Source organism: Arachis hypogaea, chromosome 9, assembly GCF_003086295.3.
Source record: "Arachis hypogaea cultivar Tifrunner chromosome 9, arahy.Tifrunner.gnm2.J5K5, whole genome shotgun sequence".
In the NCBI taxonomy this organism is placed as follows: domain Eukaryota; kingdom Viridiplantae; phylum Streptophyta; class Magnoliopsida; order Fabales; family Fabaceae; genus Arachis; species Arachis hypogaea.
In genome coordinates this window covers 35,147,200-35,168,426 of record NC_092044.1, presented here as the reverse complement: position 1 = coordinate 35,168,426, position 21,227 = coordinate 35,147,200, and the positions used below count along the sequence as shown (strand labels likewise).

General features: G+C 36.8%; 1 protein-coding gene and 1 non-coding gene across 2 annotated transcripts; one reads left to right on the top strand and one right to left on the bottom strand.

Moving 5' to 3' along the window:
• Positions 1-12: 12 nt before the first annotated feature.
• Positions 13-1,099, bottom strand: LOC112712959 (uncharacterized GPI-anchored protein At5g19250). Its single transcript, XM_025765795.3, has 2 exons — positions 877-1,099; positions 13-724 (listed from the first exon to the last, which is right to left on the bottom strand). The coding sequence occupies exons 1-2, from the start codon at positions 956-958 to the stop codon at positions 207-209; spliced, it is 600 nt and encodes a 199-aa protein (XP_025621580.1). The 5' UTR covers positions 959-1,099; the 3' UTR covers positions 13-206.
• A 19,537-nt stretch (positions 1,100-20,636) lies between these two features.
• Positions 20,637-20,744, top strand: LOC112713638 (small nucleolar RNA R71). The gene has a single exon (XR_003158608.1). It is a non-coding gene; the product is annotated as a small nucleolar RNA R71 (small nucleolar RNA).
• Positions 20,745-21,227: the final 483 nt, after the last annotated feature.

The following is a 21,227-nucleotide window of genomic DNA, read 5'->3' as shown; positions in this document are numbered from 1 at the left end:
AGAAAACACAACGACACAAATAAAAATTTCATTACAATTTATTGCAAAATACATCTATTAACAGGTATACGAGTTAAATATGAGTTTTGTACATTGATTTTGTCCCAAATAATTACAAAATAAATTAACAAGGGAAAACATATTTTCACCCAAACAAAGCACATGATGAGAAGTTAAGAACACTCAAAAATGAAAGACAAGCAATTTTATATAATCAGAGAAACAAGCAAACTGAAGAACAATGCCAACACCAAACACTGATTCTTCCAATTAGCTCCAGCAAGAAGAGAAGTAGCTGAAGAGAAATTCCCTGAAGATGAGTTGGTACTTAAAATAAGAACCATCCAGTCATGTTCAGAACCAACCCCTGCAACCGTATAATTAGAATCATTGAGATACTTTGTGAAGTGATTCGACTTTGTATAATTGGAGAACAATGCATCCTCGTCCAATTTGGGCACGCGAACCGGCATGATCACCCCATCTGTTGTGGTATTGTAATCAATCCTGCACTTCTTAAGGTTCTCTTGGAACTTAGGAATCTTCAAGGCGCTACCCGGCGAAGGATAGTAGCTGGCAAGTTCTTTGCATTTGTCTTTGCCACCTAAGTCGTCCGCGATCTCGTCGGCTAAGCAAGACATCTTGCTGAGTTCCTTGAGTTCCGGAAGGTTAAAGACTTTCCGGTAGATGTTGATGTCATCAAGAAGATCCTGTCCCTCAGTTGCTGTTAGGGAATTAGTGTCATGAAGGTTAAGCATGAAGAGTAAGATTACAAAAAGCATGCATATTGATAATATTATTCGGAAGGATGTCATTGTTTTAATTTTTGGTACAAAGAATTAAATGGTGGAAAAAAACTATAACATAGGCTATTACCTCCACTTAGCACTTGGCTAGTAAACAGGTGCAAGGCGAAGACGGGTAGAAGAACGTTGAAAGCAAGTTTGAAGCATGCCATAGTTAAAATAATAGATGAGAGATTGCAACAGGAGGTGAGGAGGCAAAAGCGTCCACTTAGAATGAACTACAACTTATGCTCTTATGAGTTTAATATATTATAAACTCTCACCTTTAGGCATTATATATGATGACAATAGAAGAGGTACAAAGAGGGAAAAGAAAAATATGAAGAAGAATAAAGAGAGGGGAGGTTTACTTGTGCTAAAAGTAATTAATTTATCTAGGAGTTGTATGGTATTAATAGTTTCATGTCCATTATTTTGTTTAAGAGGGCTATTAATATTGTTTCAAGTTATTATTGTACAAATTAAATTTTCATATACTAATTGTGTAAAATATTTTATATAATTATTTAATTATATCTATGTTTTTAATAACTAATTACACAATTAAAATGTTAAAAGTAGATATTTTTTTGACATAATATTATGTGATTAGATGTAATTTTATACTAATAATACATCAAATAAAAAATATCACAATTTTAAAGTTAGCTTTTGAATTCCCACTTATATTACTGAGTCATCTTATCACATACATAATAAAAATCTATGAATATTTGTTTTTTATTTTCCTCGGAAAAAAATACTTAGTATGGCAAGTATGAATAGACATTATTACATACATTATTACAATCTGCCGTAAAATCGTGGATCGTATTTGTGTTCGACTATCTTAATTTTTTTGCGATAATTTCTTTTAAAATTTCCTTTTTAAATCACCTCTATAATTAGGCCTTAGCCAACTATTTAAAACTCGTAATGGATAGGATAGATGAATGGAGTTTAAACTTTACATTAACTTTATTTCCGGATTTAAAATATTTTTCATATTTAATTATACTCTATCTGTAATTAAAAGTTATGAATTCTAATCCTGTATATATACACTTCCTATCCTATTCTACTTTATTCTACTCCCAAAAAAAAAAAAAATCAATCAAATATAATATTTAAGTATTTCATATTTCATAAATACACTAAAAAATAAAAAATACAAAATTAAGTCTACATTAAAATTAAAAATAATAAAATAAATGAAAATTTAGGATTTGTGAAGTTGGAACAGAAAGATGTTAGAGAAATGACACTGAAAACATTTAGACTTAAGTGAGAGCTAGGAAACTTAGGTTTTATGAGTTTTGCTTTATATATTAGTTTATTTTTGGTGAAATTTATGAAAAACAAATGTATTATGGTGAAAATTCATATGAAATTATTTTCATACAAAATTGATAGGTAAAAATTATTAATTTCATATAAAGATAATTGCATGTATGTGAGTCTTCAATATGTATTATAATATAATTAAACTTATTGCTTTAGTGGTTTTATAATTCTTAAAAAAAAATACATGGGTTGAACTCCCAACTACTTCATTACACATATATAATAATTTTAAAATATATATTATATAATATATTAAAGATGTATATAAGTCTAACAGAGTCTATTTTAAACTTACATTTGATTTCATTCACAAATCAATTCCTTATACTCTAAATTCAATTTTAAATTCTAAGTCGTAATTTAAATTAGATCAGATTAAATATCTGCATAAATTATTCGCACACAGTAGATAACTGAAGAACGCAAGTAGTAAAGATTCGTTGATCTGTGTTTGGTCTCCCACGAAAGGGAGATATTCTGCACTTTAATTTATTTGTACCTTGCTTGTCTGAAGAGATCGATGCCACGCTATTATTGTATTCTTTGGACAAGCAGTGAACTTATTAATCTTGAAGTATGTTTTATTAGCACTTAATATCTTGTTAACACAGAATATTTCTACCAAAACCATATGAACTTAGGAAGTAGCATCACAGACCAAAAGTGCGGTCCTTACAAATGGGTGAAGAATATTTAAAATATTGTAGTCAATAAACAAGAATATTTAAATAAGAGTTCAACTAAAGAGCCATTTTTGTCAGTTAATATGAATTAATTTTTTAAATAAAAATTAATTTTTTAGCTAATATTAATTTAATATTTTAAATTATTTTTTTATTTTAAATTTTAAATTCTAAATTCTAAATTCTAATTCTAATTCTAAACCCTTCAAAAAATTAACATTACAAAAATAATTTTATAATACAAAAAATAACTAATACTAACTAACTAAAAATTAATTTTTCATACTTATTTCTTAGATAAATGATCTAATCTGTATATTCTCATTTATCTATCACTCCATTATATATGACTCATTATATTCTAATTTCATTATCTGCTGTGATTAGTGAATATTTTTGTATCTAAAAACATAATCCAGAACTGATTGGCACTGCATTATTTGTTGACTATTTATGGACAAAGATCTAAAACCAGCTGAACATATGTAAAATAACTTGAGTATGTAGCATAGGTATGGCTGTTAACTTTTCTGAAAAAACATGATCGGAAAAAGTGGAAGACTTTGTTGTTGTTTTCAAGAATCTAAATATTGCATAAGGAGATATAAATAAAGCATAAGTAATTAGACCAAAATAAGGAAAATGCTAGATTGGAGAAGAGATATTCATGTGAAATCCGCTCCATATATATAAAGCTTAATAATTTGTTTTGCTAGTACTTGCAAGTGAAATAGATGATTGCTTACTACTGTCATGAACTACATACTCAAGCTATCGCTGTTTATATATATCTTGTAACTCAAGCTTTGCAACTACTCTAGGTGATGGCAGAGTTGGAATGCTCTAACACTCCGTTCTGTGCAACATTTATTAACCTTGAAATAGATTTGTCCCTCACCACATGGCAGTTAACCTCGATGTGTTTGGTCTTCTCATGGATTGTTGTCCACAGGAAAAAACAATTGGTTTGGTTAAAGGGAAGCCAAAAATCAATGAGAATGTGTGAGAGTCTTTAAGTTTCTCTAGTTGCAGAAGCTAGAGCTCGAGATTTTTGCTTCACCTGATTAGTAAGGGACCATGACTTACTTCTTAGTGTTCCAAGTGACAAAAGAGGTGCCTAAATAGAAGCAATAACCAGAAACATACCTCCTTGTATTAGCAAAAGTCGCCCAATCAGAATCCTAGTAACTTGAGGGAGCCAGATCAGACAGCTGAGAATAACAATCCACTACTCAGAACCCGAACAACAGCTTAAAAGCAAATACTTGTTAGACAATTCAAAACTGGCTTAATCTGCTCATAGAGAGTGGAGGCACGCAGGCTTGACTTTTCATGTAGCATTCTTTCTTACGAGTAAAAACACCAAGTAAAAAACCTTCTTACCATTATCACTTATGAAATACTTGACAGTTTTCTAAAATTGAGTCTCAATCAATTTGGCAAAAAATATTGTGACCATTGGTTGACGATAAGCAAGAGGGAGAATATAAGATGAGAAAATAGCACATTTAACTCAAAACTTTAAAATGATAAGTTAACGGGTCTCTCATCTTATAAACTCTCCATTATTCTTTGTCTTCTTCAATGTGGGACTAATTCATTATACTCCTCACATTTGCTATTTAACAATATCTTCCTTAAGTATGAGCCACCACATTGAGCACATCAATTCCTCTTCTTTTTAGCTTCTCCATGACATATGAGTATTCGTCGCTCACACCACCGCACCACACCGCGGGACATGCTGTCCGGACCACCTTTGCTAGAAGGACTTTCGATGTTTCACCTTAAATACTCTTTAAACCACTAGACCGATTAACCATCAGCTCTGATACCACTAGAGAGTGAGAGAGAACAGTCATAAAGTGAGAGAGAGAAGAGAAAAAAAATAGAATTTTTAATTTTGTGCAGAACAACATATTTAAAAAGATAATTTCTCATTCGTTCACCGTTGCACCGATCTTAAATTTTGACTGCAGGTTCATCTCATCTTGTTCTTTATTTTGGACAATGGAGATGTTGATTGAAAGTCTGCAGTGGGAGGAATCAGCTTCGAACACAGCTCTATTTTTTGGGTATTTTTCATCTTTTTGTTATTTATTTGTAAGCTTTAATGCTGTGATGTGTTGGTTGGTTGTATGCACGATTTGTTCTTTGTTTAAGACTCTCTTGTACCTCAAATTTGATTATAATAGATTCATTTTTTTGTCTTGGTGAGGCGTGATTTTTTACATTAGAATATCGGTGTGTCACTACAAGAAAAACGCTAGCACCGTCAGATTTACCATTAGATTCTTCAAGTATATCCGACGGTAATTAATTTATCATAAATTTACCATAAAAAACAACTAGATGGTATATGTCTAGCCGGTAAATGCTTACCGTCAGATTTTGTGATGGATTATCAGCTCAAAAAACGAATTGGTTACCGTCGAATGTTTTCGACGGTAATGTTGGCACCAAAACATGTTTTATGCCATATTACCATTGGATTAAATTTAAAATAAATAGTCAATTTTAATTTTAAATTTTAAATTTTTTGAAACAATAAGTGGTTAATTCATAAATAATGAAGAAATTTTATTTAAAATAAATAAATAATATAATGTGCAAATTAAATAAAAGTCAAGTACACCAAATAAATGTATGAACAATAAAACTAAAACCTAATATCTACAGATTCAGGTAGTCGTCATTATCGTTAGTCCCGTGGCCTTGAGTCGACGATGTCGGAGGCGGTGATGATGTTTATGTGCCACCAGCGCTATTGATGCCACCTGCAATAGGACCACTACCATCAGTAACAATGTTGCCACCAGCAGGGTACACCTTCACTATTTGAGTCTCTATACGCTGTATCCGCTCCAGCCTCTCCCGATAATTGTTAAGCTCCTAAGCCTACCAGTGAAGGCTACATTGGAGCTACTGCACCTGGAGCCTCAAATCCACGCATTCTTCGAGCTGGACGGATCGACTAGTCGTGGAGCCTAACGACGGCCTCAACATCGAAGTGTGGAGGCTGCTGGCGAAGAATGACCCCATTCTGTATAGGCGGTTCTTGTACGGGGTTGAAGCGATCTCACGCCAAATTGCATCGGGGTCGACGACTGATGCCGCAGATCCATCGGTGGCGTCCTCTCCACTTTACTGAGACTGTTGAGTCATGACCTCCAATCTCTGTGTGTAAGACTCCTGTGCAATTAACACAAGTTACTGTGTGATTAATAAGCTAAGGCTGATATATAATTAATATCTAATAATTTCATAGCAGAAGATAATCAGACATATGTTTACTCACATAATGGTCCTGAAACTACTGATCAACAAATTTTGCTTTGTTCTCCTTTAGCATGTGGGTGTACTTGAAGCTCTCCGTCAATGTGGCCTCGCGGTCCAACGACTTTGACTACACAAGTTGTATTGAAATACAAAATTATTAGAATACCTAGTAATAATATGTAAAATAGATAACATAATGAAGTTATTAACAAAAAGGAACTACATACCAGCTTAGCCTTCATTTTCATGAAGGTTGCCGAGCCACTGGTGTACTTGAACGATCTCTCTAATGCCCTGTTAGCTCGGTTGGTGAGATGCTGATGTCTGAACCTTGCATCGTTCTCCTAATGAGTGAACAGACCCTTCTTTACCTTTAGTCGGAGCCAGCGCATCCACTGGTCTCGACTGTGGCAAACATCATCCAACTTCTGCTGGAGCTGCCGACCTATCCTATAGTCGAATATCTTCTGGATGGCCAAATCATGCTTAGCATCCTAAATGAAGTGTAGCTGCAACAACGAAGATTTAAATTCATTTAGACAAGATAGAGGATATAAAGTAGTTAAAAAGAAATAAAACAGAAATAACGAAAGTAATTGCCACCCATTTATCAAACCAGCACTGCTTGGTCTCAGCGGGGATCTTCGTGTAGCTGGCCAGGACTAGTCGTACATCATCTTGATGACATTCGTAATCTCCTAAGTACACGCATTCGGGTTCAGCAAAAGCCTAACAACAACTCACAAACAAGAATCAACCTAAATCCACTTAACAAGAATCAATTTTTAGGAAATCTTAGCAACAACGGAAATCATAATCAATAAAACTAGAAAAGAATAACCGACATCATTCCAAATCAATATACATCCATTAAACAGGAATTAATTTTCAGAAAATCTCAGCAACAACAAAAATCATAATAAAACTATAAAACAATAACCAGCAGATTCCAAATCAACCTAAATCCACTAAACATTAATCAATTTTTAGGAAATCTCAACAACAACGGGAATCATACTCAATAAAACTAGAAAATAATAACTTGTAGCATTCCAAATCAACCTAAACTCACTAAACAGGAATCAATTTTCAGAAAATCTCAGGAATAAAAGGAATCATAATCAATAAAACTAGAAAACAATAACCAGCAACATTCTAAATCAACCTAAATCCATTAAACAGGAATCATTTTTTTAGGAAATCTTAGCAACAACAGGAATCATAATCAATAAAACTAGAAAACAATAAATAGAAAATACATGAGCATTGAACGTGATACTTATCTCGTGCCACCATCAGGCCAATGCGTAACTATACGATGGTAGGTGGTAGAGCTGCTACTTCACTATCGTGGCTGGACTTCGAGGCCGTGGCATCCGTCGCTGGACTTGGCGTCATCGTGGATGCGAGCTGTTGAGCGGCAAGAGGTGGCATCATCTCCATGGACGGTGGCACATAGTTGGGTTAGTGACCATGATGAATGGCTGGTCTGCTACACCCACAACTTGTGGTGTGACCGGGGTGGTCGGAGTAGAGAGGAAGGATCAGAAGTCTCGGGGGTACCGGAGGAAACCTTCCCTCTACCCCAACCATGGCTATGACCACGACTGGTAGCTTGATTCATAGCATCTCTTCCTGTCATCATGTCAAATGTATTAAAACCAGCCATAACACAGTCAATGTACATCTTTCAGACAATATCAAACAACGCCACAACAATATTCAGGAATTCAGTTCAATAATCAAAACACTTTTCAAAGTTGAAATTTAAAATTCAAATTCAAAATCAAAATAAGAAAAACTAATCAGCAATCAACAAGAAGTATTTTCATAAACTCAAATTCAACCATCTTTAAATACGTACGAAAACACAGTCTCCATACTCATCATATACATCATCTAACCAGGTTTTCATGGGAAAAAGGAAAAAATAATTAAATAGAAAACAAAGATTTTTTTACTTTACTAACAAAATCTATTAGGATAATGTTTCATTCAATATAAGTTTACATACATGTCAATATAATCTATTAAAAGAAAAATAGTTGGATATAAACAACCAGACATAAACACCCATCTCCACTTTCATAAAAAAAAAGAACAGGTTAAACAAGTTTTCTTTTTCAAATATTCATCCTTATTAAGAAACATATGCTTCAATATAACTTAATTCCTCAATCATTTTTGGATCTGTTAAAATGGACAGCTTGACAATTTTTTCAATTTACAACAAAATATTTTAGCCTAATATAGAAATTTCAATTAACAAAACAAAGTATAATCTAATCGAATTTTAATATGCATCAGCATTGAGCATACAAGGTTCTATTTTTAATATTCATATTTGAATCTGTTACCTATTATTGTAGAGGCAGAATTGATTCAAACAGAACAAGCTGAGCAGCGCCGGTGGTGGTGGTGGTAACAAGTAGACACCAGAGAGGCGAAGCTGGGGAGCTGTGGTGGTGGCTCTGTGGTTCGGAGAACGGAGAAGGTTAACAGTGAAGTGGTGACGTGAGGATAAGTGTTGGTTAGGAATTACCAAAGAGGTTTTCTAATTCAACGTCGGGAAGTATAGTCCCAACCAACAAGATATCCTCTCGTCAAAGTTAGAAAGTGTGTCACAACAATAAAATCAATAACCAAGAGTGGTATCTCGGGTCATTTTTCTTAGGAGTTGCCATGAGATGCATATCATTGGTTAGGAGTTTTCTTGAGATTTTAGGTTGAGTAAAAGAAAAGTAAATAACTAGAAATTAAGGCAATTGACAACTAGCAATTAAATTGAAGCAATTAAACTAACAACCTAACAATCTATCAACTAACAAGCATGCAAAATAGGGATGGCAATAATCAAAACTATGGCTAAGCATATGAAACTAGACTAAGAGAACTAAGAATCAATATTCAACAAGGAAAGTAACACTCAATCAATACAAAAGATCTTGGCTAGGGGTGAGAATTGAAAATTATATCCTCATTGTCTTCTCCAAGTGTGATAGTAAAGGCTTATTGCTCTCACTTAGTCATCCTCTAACAATTCAAGAAAATTCAAGTGAGCACAATTAACTTTAGCCCACAATTCCTAGTCAATTCATAGAAAAAGACTAGAATTAGTGAGGTTCAGGTTAACTAGAAATCCTCAATTACCCATCAACACCCAAGTATAACAATTCAAGAGGCTCCAATTACTCAACCCCAAAGCCAAGCAAGGAATTCTACTCCATAGTTATAAGTGACATTTCCTCAAACACTTGATGAGTAAGAACAAAAGACATGGTAAAAGTGAAGAAACAGTCTAAACCAAGGTTACCCAATAACAACAATCCATAATAACAAAACAAATAACACAATGAACATGAAAAATACCTCAATGCATTAATAAGATTCAAATCCAACAATATCCAAATTATGAACACAAAATAACCACAATGAAAATATTACTAAATGGAATTAAAGAGGAGCTCTACAAGTAAAATGACTAGAATTAAAGGTGACAAAGGTTTGATCTATAAATGCAAATGAAATTAGACTAAGAACACCAAAACTCTAGAGAGATGTCAGAGTTTCTCTCTCTAAAATTCGAAATTACTCAAAACTAAAACTAATGGTAAAAGTGTGTCCAAGCTAGCTCTCCCCTCAGCTTTTTCTCTCTATTTTGGACTTGAAATTGGGCCAGAAACAGCCTAAAGATTGCCTCCAGTGTATTCTCTTTAATGAGGCACATGACACTCACCACGCATACGCATCAGCCACACGTACACGTCATCTAGACAATGCTCTAGTCATGCGTACACGTCAACTGCGTGTATGCGCCATCTTGTTGCACCTGGTCACGTGTACACGTCAGTCTTGCATACGCGTCGGGACCAGCTTCTCCAAACATCAATTTCTTGTGTTCCTTCCTCTTTAGCGTGCTTCCTCTCTATCCTCCAAGTCATTCCAGCCTTATAATCCTGAGATCACTCAACAAATGCATCATGGCATCGAATGGTAATAAGAGAGGATTAAAAATTAGTTATTTAAAGGCCTAAGAAGCATGTTTTCAATTATAGCACAAAATTAGGAAGGAATCTTAAAAACATACAAATTATATAGATAAGTGTGAGAAGAGTTGACAAAATCTACTAAATTCAACCCAAAATAAACTATAAAATTGTGGTTTATCAAGTGGCAAGGAGAGAAGATGGAGAAGAAGAAGAATGAAAGGGTCTCGAGGGTGGGTAGGCTGACGGAAATGGAAAGAGGGCTGTGGTGGGGGCAGTGTCGGTGGCGGCAGAGGGTCATTTTGGGTTGAGGAAAGGGAGAGCGAAGGAGATGGTGGTTTTGGTGGTTTAGTGAGAGAGGGACTGAATTTGAATGATGGGAAAGAGATTTCGCGTTTTGAATTTATGTCTCAGTTACAGTCGAATTTACCATTGGAATTTTCTAACGGTAAAACTTTGCGGTCACCAAAAGACATTATTTCACTAATTGGCTTTACCGTCGGAAAAATCTGCCAATCAATCTGACGGTAAATAACATGCCATTTTATTTTTGTTTCCTTCCAATAATTTTCGTCAGAGTTATCGTCATATCCCAAAATCTGCCGGTAATTACTAAACCTTATGAATTCAACGCCATTACCGCTAGTAAATCCGATGGAAATCTCGCTGCTAATGGCCAACGCTAAATCCGACAGTACTCAACATTTTTCTTGTAGTGTATTCTTGTTGTTAGTTTAGTTGATATATTTGCTTGCTTATAGTTGCTGCCATATTGTGTTGTGAGTGTTCTATGTTGTTCTTGTATTGGATATTTGTGTTGTTTCTGATGCTGGCTCTTTCATGGATGTGTACTAAATCAAATGGATTCTTAGAAGTTGAAGTGCTCCTTGGAAATAGAAGTCTTTTTTGCTTTGAAATTAACAAGAATAACAAGGATCAGATTTCTTATTATTTACATCAGGCTTAAACAAGTAAGTGTTTATTAATGGATAATTTAGATATAAATAGAAATATTATAATATTAATAATATTTTTATAATTTAAGTATAAATATAGTACTCCAAGAATACTCTCATACATATATTTACTAGGATAGAAAATTATGCATTCTAAGTTGTTAGGATCATAAATTATACTTTTTATGATAATAAATATTTGATATAGTTTCATATCAAAATTTGTATATATATATATATATGTGTGTGTGTGTGTGTGTGTGTGTGTGTGTGTGTGTGTGTGCGCGTGTGTGTGTGTGTGTGTGTGTTCATGACTAATAGAAAAACATGTTGAATTTTCTACATGGTATCAGAGCATACTTTAATACCGACAAACACAAAAGGAACCTAGGTTGCATAACCATGGCAGCAGAATCAGGAAAGAACTCTGTAAATGTACTAGAGACTTCAGAAAAAGGAACTAAGAAAACTTACTCGCCATATGACCTCAATGCGAGTGACAACCCAGGAAATGTAATCACGCAAGTGTAGCTGCATGGAAAAAATTATGAGAAATGGGCTAGAGCTGTGAAAATATCACTTCGGGCTCGGAGAAAATGAGGATTCATCGATGAAACTCTCACAGAACTAGAACAAAGTGCATCTGATCTTGAGGATTGGTGGACAATCCAATCCACGATTGTATCATGGATCTTGAACACGATCGAATCAAGCCTACAGTCGACTGTTGCCTATGTAGAGAATGCACGGACCACAAATACAACAACTGAAGTCAAATTTGATGAGATGTAAGCAGGAAGGAATGGCCATGACGGCGTATTATGGGAAATTAAAAGTAGTATGGGATGAATTAGCACAGTGTGAGCGAATTCCCAAATTCACGTTTGGTAGATATAAGTGCGGGATTGGATCTCAACTTGAAAAGCAAAGGGAAGAAGAGAGGGTCCACCAAGTTTTGATGGGCCTAGATGATGCGAGTTATGGAACAGTGCGGTCAAATATTCTGGCAACCGATCCTTTCTCATCGCTGAATCATGTGTACGCAATGCTAGTCCAAGAGGAGAGAGTGAAGACGATGGCTAAGGCATCATAAGAGAGACGGTTGGTTGTGGGACTCGCAATGCAGGCAGAGAATAGGATGAAAGGACGAGGAGATCCTAGCCAAAAATCAACAATATGCTCTCACTGTGGCAAAAGTGGGCATGATGTTAAAGGATGTTTTCAGATTGTAGGATATCCAGAATGGTGGGGCGATCGACCAAGAAATGAAGGAAGAGACAGTGGCAAAGGCTACGGACGACAAGGCACGCATACTCGAGGAATTTCAGCGTGTGCACATGTGTCACACATTGATGGAAGTGATAGGCATGCTACCAACATGGAAGACACAAGACGTGAGATGTCAGGATTGACAAATGAACAATGGCAAGTATTGGTAGATATGATAAACAAGCAAAAACCAAATGCTCCGAGAAAATGACTAGTAAGAGAATTTTTGATTTATGGATCATTGATAGTGGAGCTTCCAACCACATGACTAGAACCTTGAAAAACTTATGTGAAAAGAAAACTATACGCGGGTGTCCAGTAAGTTTACCAGATAGAGAGCAGGTGATAGCATGCAAGCAAGGAACAGTGATACTTGAAGGAGGACTTGAATTGAAAAATGTTCTCTATGTACCTCAATTAAAATGCAACTTACTCTCAGTTTCTCAATTAATAGATGAAGAACACTGTCTAGTACAATTCCCTGATAAATTTGTGTCATACAGAATCGCACTTTGAGGACGCTGATTGGAGCGGTTGAGCGGAAGCATGGGCTTTATTGGTATCGTGGGGCACACAAGATTCAAGCTTGTCATACCAGAACAGAGAATCAACTAGCACTTTGGCATAAGAAACTAGAGCATCTATCATTTCAAATTGTGCAAATGCTTCGTAATGTAAGTGGAAAATATACAACCAATGAGATTTGTGAAATTTGTGAAAAATATAAGCAAACAAGAGATAAGTTTTCTTTGAGTGACTATCAAGCTTCCAATATTTTTTATTTAATCCATTGTGACTTGTGGGGATCCTATAGAACTCCTTCCTCGTGTGGTGCTTCATATTTCTTAACTTTGTGGATGATTGTTCACGAGCAATTTGGATATATTCGATGAAAGAAAAGGCCGAGGTATCAATCACATTGAAAACTTTTTTCACTTTGGTTGAACGCCAATATAACAAATATGTTAAAATGGTGTGATTTGATAATGGAACGAAATTCATGTGTTTAAAACAATACTTCCTACAACAAAGCATTGTTCACCAATCGTCATGTGTTAATACACCGCAACAAAATGGACGAGTGGAGTGCAAACATCGACATATTTTCAATGTTGCTAGATTATTACGTTTGCAAGGAAATCTTTCTATCCAGTTTTGGGGAGAATGTGTCTTAGTTGCTGGCTATTTAATTAATCGTACGCCATCCTCAGTACTGAAGGGAAAGACTCCGTATGAGGTTTTCCATGGAATAATTCCAAGTTATGAGCACTTGCGGGTTTTTGAATCTTTTTGTTAAGCTCAAAATCAGAATAGGCAATGGGACAAATTTTCCAGCCGTAGTCGAAAATGTGTGTTTGTCGGGTATCCTTTTAGGAAAAAAAGATGGAAACTATTTGACTTGGAAAAGTAAGTTTTCTTTGTTTCTCGTGACGTTCATTTTGTTGAAGATGAGTTTCCCATTAAAGCGGATCAGATTTTGGAACCAAAGATTGAAGATGTTGGACCTCCTGTGACAGAAATAATTATTGAAGAAGACACACACAACGAGACCAATACTCCACACTTGAATGACTGTGCTGGGGACTCCCTTATTGAAGAACCTATTGACCAACAAAGGGGACATGAGCTCAATGAAAAGATTGAAGAGTATATCACTGACGATGCATCGGAACCAAGTGCAGTAGAAACAACGCCGATTTCTGATCTACCACTAGTCACGATGAACGTTCGACTTGGTCGGGGTCACCGCATAAAGACACCCTCAGCCAGGTTGCGGGATTTTGTTTCTGCTGCTACGATACCAATAGGCCCTACTGACCAACCTCCCTCTCCATCAAAATCCTCAAGTGTGTCCTATCCTATACAAAATTTTGTGATTTATAATTCCTTTTCCAAACAACACCGCTGTTTTCTTGTCTTTCTCCAGATAGAACAGGAGCCTTTATTTTTCTCTCAAGCAGTTAGAGATGAGCATTGGCGCGAAGCGATGTCCCAAGAAATTTGTGCACTTCAACTCAATGACACTTGGAAGCTCACAGCCCTTCCTCCAGGAAAGAAAGCACATGGGTGTAAGTGGGTTTATAAAATTAAATACAACTCTGATGGGACAATAGAGAGGTTCAAAGAAAGATTAGTAATTTTGGAAAATAATCAAGTGAAAGGCTTAGATTACAATGAAACATTTTCTCCAGTAGTAAAGATGGTAACAATTTGCACAACAGTCGCAGTGGGAGCAGCCCAGGATTGAGAACTCCACTAAATGGATGTCCACAATGCATTTCTTCATGGAGAACTTGATGAGGACATTTACATGAAACTTCCCCCTGGTTTTCAAGTTTCTCAACAAGGACTGGTTTGTAAAATTCATAAATCTCTCTACGAACTACGACAAGCTCCACGATGCTGGTTTGCAAAACTTTCATCTGCTCCCCTTCGATATGGTTTCAAGCAATCCCCAAAGGACCATTCCTTGTTTAGCCTTCGCCACAATAGCGAGTGGTGCACGAAATTGTGATCACACTTTACACAGTTCCGCACAATTAACCAGCAAGTGCACTGGGTCGTCCAAGTAATACCTTATGTGAGTAAGGGTTGATCCCACAGAGATTGACGGCCTGAAGCAAGCTATAGTCATCTTGTAAATCCCAGTCAAGTAGATTCAAATGGTTATGAGGATTTGATAATTAAAAGATAAATAAAACGGAAAATAACATAGAGATACTTATGTAATTCATTGGTGGGAATTTCAGATAAGCGTTTGGAGATGCTTTGTTGCTTCTGAACCTCTGCTTTCTTATTGTCTTCATCCAATCATGCGTCCTCCATTCCATGGCAAGCTGTATGATTCTTTCAGTGAAAATGGTCCGGCTACGGTCTCTGTACGGCTAATCAACTTTCGGATTTCTCATCTCGGATGAAAAATACCAGGCACAGCTACCGCAGGGCTAATCATCTGTCGGTTCTCACTTCCGTCGGAATAAGATCCATTGATCCTTTTTCACACTGTCACTGCGCCCAACATTCACGAGTTTGAAGCTCTTTATAGTCATCCCTTCCCAGATCCTACTCAGAATACCACGGACAAGGTTTAGACTTTCCGGATCTCAGGAATGTTGTCTATTAATTCTAGCCTATACCACGAAGATCCTAATCACGGGGTCGGATGCTCTGTTGTCAGGAGAGACAATGCGAATCTATAGATTAGAGACCCAAGAGAGTATACTCCAGCTGGCATCTAATGACTACGTTAAAAATCATGTAGACCACTTTGTAGTTGTCAGGCACGCGGATCTTGGCTAAGTGAGTACTGAAGATAGTGGGTGATTGTCATGGGTCACCCCTTCAGTCTGACTTAACTGAATTAAGTACAAGAGTATATCTTGGAGAAGAAGTAGGCGTGAATTGAAGGAAAAACAATAGTACTTGCATTAATTCATGAGGAATAGCAGAGCTTCTCACCTTAATCTATGAGGTGTAGAAACTCCACCGTTGAAAATATATAAGAACAAAAGGTCTAGGCATGACCGAATGGCCATCCTCCCAAATGGCATAAGAATTCGAAAATAGGGGAAGAAGACCTGATCAAAGGATCAAAAAGTGGTCCCCAGATAAAATGCAATAGTCAAAAAGTGCTATTTATACTAAACTAGTAACCTAGGTTTATAGAAAATGAGTAGATAGTGCAGAAATCTACTTCCGGGGCCCACTTGGTGTGTGTTTGAGCTGAGCTTTGAAGCTTTCACGTGCATAGGTCATCCTTGGAGTTAAATGCCAGCTTTGGTGGCAGTTTGGGCGTTTAACTCCAGTTTTGGCATTTTACCCAGAAAAGGGTTTCTGGGTGGCGTTTGAACGCCAATTTGGGCCATCAAATCTCGAGCAAAGTATGAACTATTATAAATTTCTGGAAAGCCCAAGATGTCTACTTTTCAACGCATTTAAGATCGCACCAATTGGGCTTCTGTAGCTCGAGAAAATCTACTTCGAGTCTAGGTAGGTCAGAATCCAACAGCATTTGCAATCCTTTCTCAGCCTCTGAATCAGATTTTTGCTCAGGTCTCTCAATTTCAGCCAGAAAATACCTGAAATCATAGAAAAATACACAAACTCATAGTAAAGTCCAGAAATGTGAATTTTTAATGAAAATTAATAAAAATATACTAAAAAGTGACTAAAACATACTAGAAACTACCTAAAAACAATGCCAAAAAGCATATAAATTATTCGCTCATCACAACACCAAACTTAAATTGTTGCTTGTCCCCAAGCAACTAAAACCAATATAAGATAAAAAGAAGAAAATATACAATAAATCCCAAAATATCAATGAAGCTTAGTTCTAATTAGATGAGCGGGACTAGTAGCTTTTTGCTTCTGAACAGTTTTGGCATCTCGCTTTATCCTTTGAAGTTCAGAATGATTGACATCCATAGGAACTCAGAATTCAGATAGTGTTATTGACTCTCCTAGTTTAATATGTTGATTCTTGAACACAGCTACTTATGAGTCTTGGCCGTGACCCTAAGCACCTTGTTTTCCAGTATTACCACCGGATACATAAATGCCACAGACACATAACTGGGTGAACCTTTTCAGATTGTGACTCGGCTTTGCTAGAGTCCCCAGTTAGAGGTGTCCAGAGTTCTTAAGCACACCCTTTTACTTTGGATCACGACTTTAACTACTCAGTCTCAAGCTTTTCACTTGGACCTTCATAACATAAGCACATGGTTAGGGACAGCTTGATTTAGCCGCTTAGGCCAGGATTTCATTCCTATGGGCCCTCCTATCCATTAATACTCAAAGCCTTAGATCCTCTTTACCCTTGCCTTTTAGTTTAAAGGGTTACTGACTTTTTGCTCTTGCCTTTTGGTTTAAAGAGCTATTGGCTTTTTCTGCTTGCTTTTTTTTTCTTTTTTCCTTTATTTTTTTGCCCTTTTTTTCGCAAGCTTTGTATTTTTCACTGCTTTTTCTTGCTTCAAGAATCAATTTTATGATTTTTCAGATTATCAATAACATTTCTCCTTTTTCATTATTCTTTCAAGAGCCAACAATTTTAACATTCATAAACTTCACTATAAAAAATATGCACTGTGCAAGCATTCATTCAGAAAACAAAAAGTATTGTCACCACATCAAAATAATTAAACTAATTTCAAGATAGATTTTGAAATTCATGTACTTCTTGTTCTTTTGCAATTAGAAACATTTTTCATTTAAGAAATGTGAAGGATTCATGGGATATTCATAGTTTCAAGGCATAGACACTAGACACTAATGATCATGTAATAAAGACACAAACATAGACAAAACATAAAGCACAAAAAAACTGAGAAACAAAAAAAAAATAAGAACAAAGAAATTAAAGAACGGGTCCACCTTAATGACGGCGGCTAGTTCTTCCTCTTGAAGATCCTATGGAGTGCTTGAGCTCCTCAATGTTTCTTCCTTGCCTTTGTTGTTCTTCCCTCATGGCTCTTTGGTCCTCTCTAATTTCATGGAGCATAATGGAGTGCTCTTGGTGCTCCATCCTTAGTTGCTCCATGTTGGAACTCAAATTCCCTAAAGAGGTGTTAAGCTGTTCCCAATAGTTGTGTGGAGGAAAATGCATCCCTTGAGGCATCTCAGGGATTTCTTGATGAAGGACTTCCTCATTCTCTTGTTGAGGTCCATGAGTGGGCTCTCTTGTTAGCTCCATCCTTTTTTTAATGATGGGCTTTTGAGATGAATCTTTCCATCTCCCATGACTCAGAGTTAGAAGCAACTGCCTTCTTTTTCCTCTTCCTAGAGGTTTCTCCGGCCTTAGGTGCCATTAATGGTTATGGAAGAATAAAAAGCAACGCTTTTTCCCACACCAAACTTAAAAAGTTTGCTCATCCTCGAGCAAAAGAAGAAAGAAAGGAGTGGTTCGGCCAAGGGGGGTTTGGAGGGTTTGTGATGTGTGAAAATGAAGGAGTAAGGAGGGGTATATATAGGGTAATGGGAGAGGGAATCCATGTGATAGTGGGTGGGTTTGGGAGAGAAATGGTTTGAATTTGAGTGGGTGAGGTAGGTGGGGAGATTATGGGGAAGAGGATAGGATTTGGTAGGTGAATGGTGTTTGAGGAAGAGTGTTATGGAAGGGTGTGAAGAAGGAGAGAGAATTAGTTGAGGTAGGTGGGGATCCTGTGGGGTCCACAAATCTTGAGGTGTCAAGGAATTCTCATCCCTGCACCATTCTGGTGTTTAAACGCCCTCTGTGTGGCATTTCTAGCGTTAAACGCCAGGCTGATGCCTATTTCTGGTGTTAAACGCCAGCTTGGCTGCTAGTTCTAGTGTTTAACACCCATAATGCTGCCAGACTGGGCGTTAAACGCCCATTCTACTAACCCTTACTGGCGTTAAACGCCAGTTTGTGTGCCATTTCTGGCGTTTAACACCCAGAATGGTGCCAGACTAGGCGTTAAACGCCCAATTTGTTATCCTTACTGGCGTTTAAATTCCAGTAAGCTCGTCCTCCAGGGTGTGCTATTTTTTATGCTATTTTTTATTTTGCTTTAATTCTGCAGCTGTTTTTGTGACTTCACATGATCATCAACCTAAAGAAAGCATATAATAACAGTGGAAAATAAAATGAAAGAGTAATTAATATAGATAAATAACATTGGGTTGCCTCCCAATAAGCGCTTCTTTAATGTCAATAGCTTGACAGTGAGCTCTTACAGAGCTTCACAAATGCTCAGAGCATGATTGTGACCTCCCAACACCAAATTTAGAGTTTGAGTGTGGGGACTCTGCTTGACTCTGTATTGAAATAAGCTTTTCATGCTTCCTCTCTATGATTACAGAGGAAGATCCTTGAGTCTTGAACACAAGGTAGTCCTCATTTAGTTGTAGGACTAACTCTCCTCTGTCCACATCAATAACAGCTTTTGCTGTGGCTAGGAAGGGTCTTCCAAGGATGATGGATTCATCCTCATCCTTCCCAGTGTCTAGGATTATGAAGTCAGTAGGGATGTAAAGGCCTTCAACCTTCACTAAGACATCCTCTACATGTCCATAAGCATGTTTCATTGATTTGCCTGCCATTTCTAGTGAGATTCTTGCAGCTTGTACCTCAAAGACCCCTAGTTTCTCCATTACAGAGAGTGGCATGAAATTGATACCTGAACCCAGGTCACACAGAGCCTTTTCAAAGGTCATGGTACCTATGGTGCAAGGTATTAAGAACTTTCCGGGATCCAGTTTTTTTTGAGGTAATATTTGCTGAATCCATGTATTCAGTTCATTGATGAGTAATAGAGGTTCATCCTCCCAAGTCTCATTACCAAATAACTCGGCATTCAGCCTCATGATTGCTCCTAGATACTGAGCAACTTGCTCTTCAACAGTGTCTTCGTCCTCTTCAGGGGAAGAATATTCATCAGAGCTCATGAATGACAATAGTAAGTTCAGTGAAATTTCTATGGTCTCTGTGTGAGCCTCAGATTCCTTTGGTTCCTTATTAGGGAACTCCTTATTGGTCAGTGGACGTCCAGCAGGGTCTTCCTCACTGGAAATCACTGCCTTTTTACTCTCTCCAGGTTTGGCCACTTTGGATATGGTTATGGCCTTGCACTCTCTTTTGGGATTCTCTTCTGTGTTGCTTGGGAGAGTACTAGGAGGAGTTTCAGTAACTCTTTTACTCAGCTGACCCACTTGTACCTCCAAATTTTTGATGGAAGACCTTGTTTCATTCATAAAACTGAGTGTGATTTTAGATAGATCATAGACTATGTTTGCCAAGCCAGAGAGGCTCTGCTCAGAATTTTCTATCTGTTGCTAAGAAAATAATGGAAAAGGTTTGCTATTGCCAAACTTATTTCTCTCACCATTATTGTTGTTGAAGCTTTGTTGAGGCTTCTATTTGTCCTTCCATGAGAAATTTGAATGGTTTCTCCATGAAGGATTATAGGTGTTTCTATAGGATTCTCCCATGTAATTCACCTCTTCCATTGCAGAATTCTCAGGATCATAAGCTTCTCCTTCAGAGGAGGCTTCTTTAGCACTGCTGGATGCAGCTTACAATCCAGTCAGGTTCTGAGAAATCATATTGACTTACTGAGTCAATATTTTGTTCTGAGCCAATATGGCATTCAGAGTATCAATCTCAAGAACTCCTTTCTTCTGAGTCATCCCATTATTCACAGCATTTCTTTTAGAAGTGTACATGATTTAGTTATTTACAACCATCTCAATGAGTTTTTGGGCTTCTGCAGGGGTTTTCAGATGAAGAGATCCACCAACAGAATGGTCCAATGACATCTTATATAATTTAGACAGACCATCATAGAATATACATATGATGCTTCATTCTGGAAGCATGTTAGAAGGACACCTTTTGGTTAATTGCTTGTATCTTTCCCAAGCTTCATAGAGGGATTCACCTTTCTTATATTTGAAGGTTTGGACTTCCACTCTAAGCTTGTTCATCTTTTAAGGTGGAAAGAATTTGGTCAAGAAAGCATTGACCAACTTGTCCCAAGAGTTTAGGCTTTCTCTAGGTTGTAAGTCCAATCATATCCTAACTCTGTCTCTTATAGCAAAGGAGAAAAGCATGAGTCTGTAGACCTCGAAATCAACCCCATTGGTCTTAACAGTATCACAAATTTGCAAGAATTTAGCTAAGAACTGATGAGGATCTTCCGAAGGAAGTCCATAAAACTTGCAATTCTGCTGCATTAGAGAAACTAATTGTGGCTTAAGCTCAAAGTTGTTTGCTCCAATGGCAGGAATTGAGATGCTTCTTCCATAGAAGTTGGAAGTTGGTGCAGTATAGTCACCAAACATCTTCCTTGCATCTCTAGCATTGTTGTTGGGTTCGGCTGTCATGTCTGCTTCTTTTTTTAAAATTCTCTGTAAGGTCCTCTCCGGAGTGTTGTGCTTTAGCTTCTCTTAACTTCTTCTTCT